The sequence below is a fragment of the Rhagoletis pomonella genome, unplaced genomic scaffold (genome assembly GCF_013731165.1).
Source record: "Rhagoletis pomonella isolate Grant_MI unplaced genomic scaffold, Rhpom_1.0 Rhpom_scaffold_10335, whole genome shotgun sequence".
Lineage (NCBI taxonomy): Eukaryota > Metazoa > Arthropoda > Insecta > Diptera > Tephritidae > Rhagoletis > Rhagoletis pomonella.
Window position 1 is genome coordinate 1 of NW_023468862.1, and position 5,680 is coordinate 5,680.

The 5,680-nt window shown below is 46.2% G+C and overlaps 1 protein-coding gene across 1 annotated transcript; it reads left to right on the plus strand.

The window, feature by feature from the left end:
• Positions 1-136: 136 nt before the first annotated feature.
• On the plus strand, positions 137-3,721 carry LOC118756446 (the record flags this gene model as incomplete). Its single annotated transcript, XM_036491209.1, has 1 exon — positions 137-3,721. A coding segment is annotated over exon 1 (3,585 nt), but the record flags the coding sequence as incomplete, so codon positions are not given.
• Between the last annotated feature and the right edge of the window lie 1,959 nt (positions 3,722-5,680).

A 5,680-nucleotide genomic window follows, 5' to 3' on the forward strand; every position in this document is an offset into this window, starting at 1 on the left:
ACTACTGTGAAAAGTTGTTTCATTGAAAGCGAACTCCTGAAATTACAAATCTTTAAAAACATTTTTAACTATCGCGCTGCGCGTTCAAATAAAATTTAATAAGTAATCGAATTACATACATATAACTACAATCCGAATGGCTGACGAACGTGACTCTGGCAATGAGTACAATTGTCTTAAATGCAGTGAAAAAGATGATAACCGCATGGTACAATGCGATCAATGCGACAAGTGGTATCATTTCTGGTGTGTCGGGGTTAATAGCGGAATAGAAGACCTAAGCTGGTGTTGCGATAAATGCGATCCCCTAGCTTCTACCGCAACTACGAGTGCTGCAACTCCTCCGAGCACAGCACAAATTAATATGGTGCCGACTTATAATTCAACTTGTCCGCAATCAACATCTTCGCCTGCACATGACGCATCGCTACCGGTCACTACTGCTCTAATTTCATGGAGTACAGCAGACGGCCATGGAGAGGCAGTTACAAACACGGTGAGTGCAGCCGATCAAGTAGTTACAACTACCCATAACTCGAGATCGATGCAGGCGTCGGTTTCAACCGCCGCAGGCAATCAACGCTATCCACCTGCAACATTAAATGCACGGCTGTCGAGAGACGTCACAACTACAACTTGTTCATCGCAATACTTCCGACTACACGCCGAAGCAGTCAGCAGCCAGGTACAAAGCGTAAACGACCTCGAGCTACGTCTAGCAATGCTGGAGGAAGAGAAGTTGATTAACCAAACATATCTACAGAAGAAGTATGAAATACTGTCGCATTCGCAAGGTGGTGCAGCCATGGGCGTTTCTGGGAGCAGAATTAGAACATCTCCAACACCAGCACAAATAGCAGCAAGGCAAGCTATTCCGAAGGAGCTTCCGCATTTTCATGGCACTCCGGAGGAATGGCCCCTTTTCATTAGCAGCTTCGAGACAAGCACAGAAGTCGCAGGCTATTCAAATGCTGAAAATTTAATGCGATTACAGGCGTGCTTAAAGGGTAAAGCCCGAGAAATGGTACGAAGCAAATTACTATTGCCAACAATGGTTCCGGAAATTATAGCAACGCTGCGCATGTGTTTCGGCAGACCAGAGTTAATCATCGAACATTTAATCGAAAAGGTACAAAAGGTTCCACCTATAAAAGATAAACTCGATGCCCTTATAGATTTTGCGCTTTGTGTACGCAACGTGTACTCTACGATGGAATCCTGTCACATGGACGCGTATATGAATAATCCCATGCTAGTAAAGGAGTTGGTGGATAAATTGCCCAGCAATCACAAGCTTGCTTGGGCTATGCAACCAAAACCACAACGCGAACCCATAGTGAAAGTGTTTAGTGATTGGCTTTACGCGCTCGCCGAAGCGGCTAGTCAAGTAGTCGGCTTTGCCAGCCCGAAAAAAAGCGGGATAGTAAACACGCACGTACAGTCTTCTGGAGCACAACGAAATGCGAGCTGTGCTCACTGCAAGGCTGACGGACATCGAGTTGCACAATGCGAGGAGTTTAAAAAGCTGAGTCCAGACCGCAAATGGGAGGTTGTCCGTAGCTTAAAGCTATGTCGCCAATGCCTGAACGCTCATCGTCGGCGTTGCTTCGTAACAAGGACTTGCGGCTTAGACGGCTGTAACGCCAAACACCATCCCCTTCTGCACGGGAACACTGCTTCGTCCGCACGAAATACTCAAGCAAACTCTACTGCGGTCGCCACTGGTAGCGTGAATTCACACAACGACCCAAGGGAAAACGCCTCTTCCTACTTTCGCATCCTACCGGTTCGTATACATGGTAACAATAACTATATTGACACTTTTGCCTTTCTAGACGAAGGTTCGTCGGTAACTCTCATGGAAGAAGAAATATTTCAGCAACTCAACATAGCAGGAGTGCCTGATCCATTATGTCTTCGTTGGACGGGCGACAATACCCGTAACGAGGAGTCATCCGTTAGAACGTCACTCAACATTAGTGGCAGATATAACGACAAAGTGTTCAACATTAAGGGAGTTCACACCGTGAACCATCTCGGGTTGCCGAGGCAGACTGTCGATATGACGAGGATCGCCACGGATTATCCATATATGAAAGGCCTTCCCATTAAGTCCTACTTCAACGCGAAGCCAACAATACTCATTGGCTCCGATAATTGGCAACTGGCCGTACCGCTTAAAATTCGGGAGGGCAGCTGGCATCAACCTATAGCTACAAAAACGAGGTTAGGCTGGGCCATACAAGGTCAGCGCGGTGGTTCGTCGTCGAACACATGGTTGAATATACACTCATGTGCGTGCAAAGCTGAATACGAAAAGCTGCATGAACTAGTAAAACAACATTTCAAATTAGATGACAGCCAACGCGTGACGCTGCTCTCTTCAGATGACCAAAGGGCACTAGCCATACTCAACTCTACGTGCAGGAAAATCGACGACAGGTATGAAGTCAGTTTACTTTGGCGACATGAGGAAGTTAAATTACCGGACAGTTACGAGATGGCTCGTAAACGCTTAGTTTGTCTCAACAACAAATTCCGAAAAGACCCTTACCTCAAGGAGGCTATGCAGAAACAGATAGACAATCTTCTAACTAAAGGTTATGCGAAAAAGTTGAGCGCTGTAGAGTTAGCGGAACACAAAGGACGCGTTTGGTATCTGCCTATATTCGTGGCACACAACCCAAACAAACCCGCTAAAGTCCGACTAGTTTGGGACGCAGCAGCAAAAAGCAACGGTATGTCCCTTAACGACGCTATACTGTGTGGACCCGATCTTCTTGTTCCCCTAGTAGATATTTTGTTGGATTTCCGCGTTGGTAAAGTTGCCATATGCGGTGACATCGCGGAGATGTTTCACCAAATTAACGTTAGCGATAATGATATGCACGTCCAAAGGTTCCTCTGGCTGGACGAGGACGACGACATTTCCAAACCGAGTGTGTACGTCATGCGCGCCCTCACTTTCGGCATTAGCTGCGCCCCATGCATTTCTCATTATGTGCGTGACAAAAATGCAAATACTTTCTTTGAGCAGTTTCCCAAAGCCGTTGATGCAATAAAAAGACGCCATTACGTGGACGACTTTATTTATAGTGAGGACACCGAACAGGACGCCATTGAAATTGGGAAAGCAGTGAAGCATATACATGCCTCAGCTGGGTTTATTATCCGCAATTGGGCATCAAACTCCGCTGCAGTTCTCGAGGAAATGGACGGAGGCCGCGCTAGGGCCCAGGCACCATTAGAGTTGAACTCAAGCGAGAAGATTCTTGGAGTTTACTGGGATCCCAACAAAGATGTGTTTAAATATGCATTCAGGTTTGCAAGGCTGAAGCGGAACGTCGTAGAAGGCGATACAACACCAACAAAACGTGAAATACTGCAGGTTTTGATGTCAATTTTTGATCCTCTAGGTTTTTTATCGCATTACACAATTACTTTGAAGATACTGCTTCAAGAGATATGGCGCTCGCGCTTAGGTTGGGATGAGGAGATCGATGATGTCATGAATGTAAAATGGCGGCAATGGAAGGCCGGCCTAGCAGCTATGTCCTCTGTAGAAATACCTAGGTGCTACTCACTTTATCTAACCGTTGCTGAGGATGTCCAATTGCATACATTCGTAGATGCCGGCGAATATGGCTACGCAGCGGTGTGCTACCTACGTGTCAAAACTGCTACTCATATAGATGTGTGTATTATAGCTGCTAAGTCAAAGGTAGCTCCTCTAAGCCCGGTATCCATTCCACGACTGGAACTGCAGGCAGCGGTGCTGGGCGCGAGGCTGTCTTCAAAAATTCAGCGTATATCACGACTAAAAAATACAGAGAAAAATTTTCTGGACTGACTCAACAACTGTGTTGAAGTGGCTAAGCATGGAACCTCGTCAATTCCGCCAATTTGTAATGTTCCGTGTTGCAGACATCCTGGAGCACACGAACCTGAACCAGTGGAAATGGGTTCCATCCCTACTTAATCCTGCGGACTTGGCGACTAAAGTCGACACCAAAACTAATAACAGCATCTGGTTTAACGGGCCCACATTTTTACAAGACGACGAAAGCGAGTGGCCGTACCGAGAAGACTTGGGACCGATAGACAACAGCGAAGTCAAAAATCACGTGCTCCTCGTACATACCCAGAAACTAGACCAGAAGAAACTCGTTGTAAACTTTGAATATTTTTCAAGTTGGAAAAGGTTGTATCGTGCTTTCGCAACATTCATTCTCTACATAGAAAGGCTCAAAGCAAAGGTTCGCTCAACAAAACTTCCCGATGAGGTCAGTTTCGAGATGATTAAAACAGCAAAGAGGACATTAATAGCTCAGGCACAGCGAGTACGGGAGTGAACTACTTTACTTAAAAGATGGTAAGAGTCTAGGTAAGGATAGTAAACTAAAAGCACTCAATGTATTTGCAGATGAGCTCGATGTTATACGAGTTAGAGGCCGAGATGAATTCCTGTCTGCTCGTAATGCTATCGTTTTGCCTAGCAAACACTACCTCGCCCACCTCATAGTCAAAGATTTTCATGAAAGATACCACCATCTATCACACGAAACAGCTATAAATGAAATAAAAGGAAAATTCCATATACCTCGTCTGCGCGTACTCTATAGAACGGTGCGTCGGATGTGTCAAACGTGCGAGAACAAATGTGCAAAACCTCGCGATCCGCAAATGGCTCCCTTACCAGCCGCAAGACTTGCTTGCTTTGAACGACCTTTCAGCTATGTTGGGATCGACTATTTCGGGCCTATGATTGTTGCTGTTGGTAGACGCCGAGAAAAACGTTGGGGTGTTATCTTTACGTGTCTCACGGTTCGTGCCGTTCACATCGAGATCGCCTACAGCCTAGACACGAATTCATGCATCTTATGCCTTCGAAACTTTATCTCCCGACGTGGAGTACCCAGAGAAATCTACACCGACAACGGCACAAATTTCAAAGCGACCGAGAAGATTTTACGTACCGAGGCAAATGACATGGACTATGCAGCAATTCAATCCAAGTTCGACGACATCAAGTGGAAGTTCAACCCACCAGCAGCGCCTCACATGGGAGGAGCTTGGGAACGCCTAATAAGGTCAATCAAAGCAGTGCTAAATGCAATGCACCCCGAACATAATTTTAACGACGAAACACTTCGTAGCGCACTCCTAGAGGTCGAGTTTATAATTAACTCGCGACCGCTCACCTTCGTATCTATAGATGCATGCGACGATGAAGCAATTACGCCGAACCACCTCTTAATCGGCTCATCCACGGGATATAAGCCCATCGGTAGTAGCGGAAATTTGCACCAGCGCTATCGCCAAACCCAATTGTATGTTGACAGGTTCTGGCAAAGATGGATAAAAGAATATCGGCCGATGTTAACGCGGAGATCCAAATGGTTTGACAAGCAGCCCAACTTAAAAGTCGGCGACGTCGTTTTAATCGTCGATGAGTCTATGCCGCGAAACTGTTGGCCAAAAGGCGTCATAGTGGACGTCGTGCTAGCAAACGACGGACAGGTCCGACGAGCAACTATAAATACGGCACGCGGAACTCTAGTGCGACCTGCAACAAAAATAGCCGTGCTAGACGTCGGTAATCCAAAGAAGTAAGCTTGCTTACGAGGGGAAGGATGTTACCGCCGTTCCATTAGGGTACTTTTAAAGTAATTTGCATATT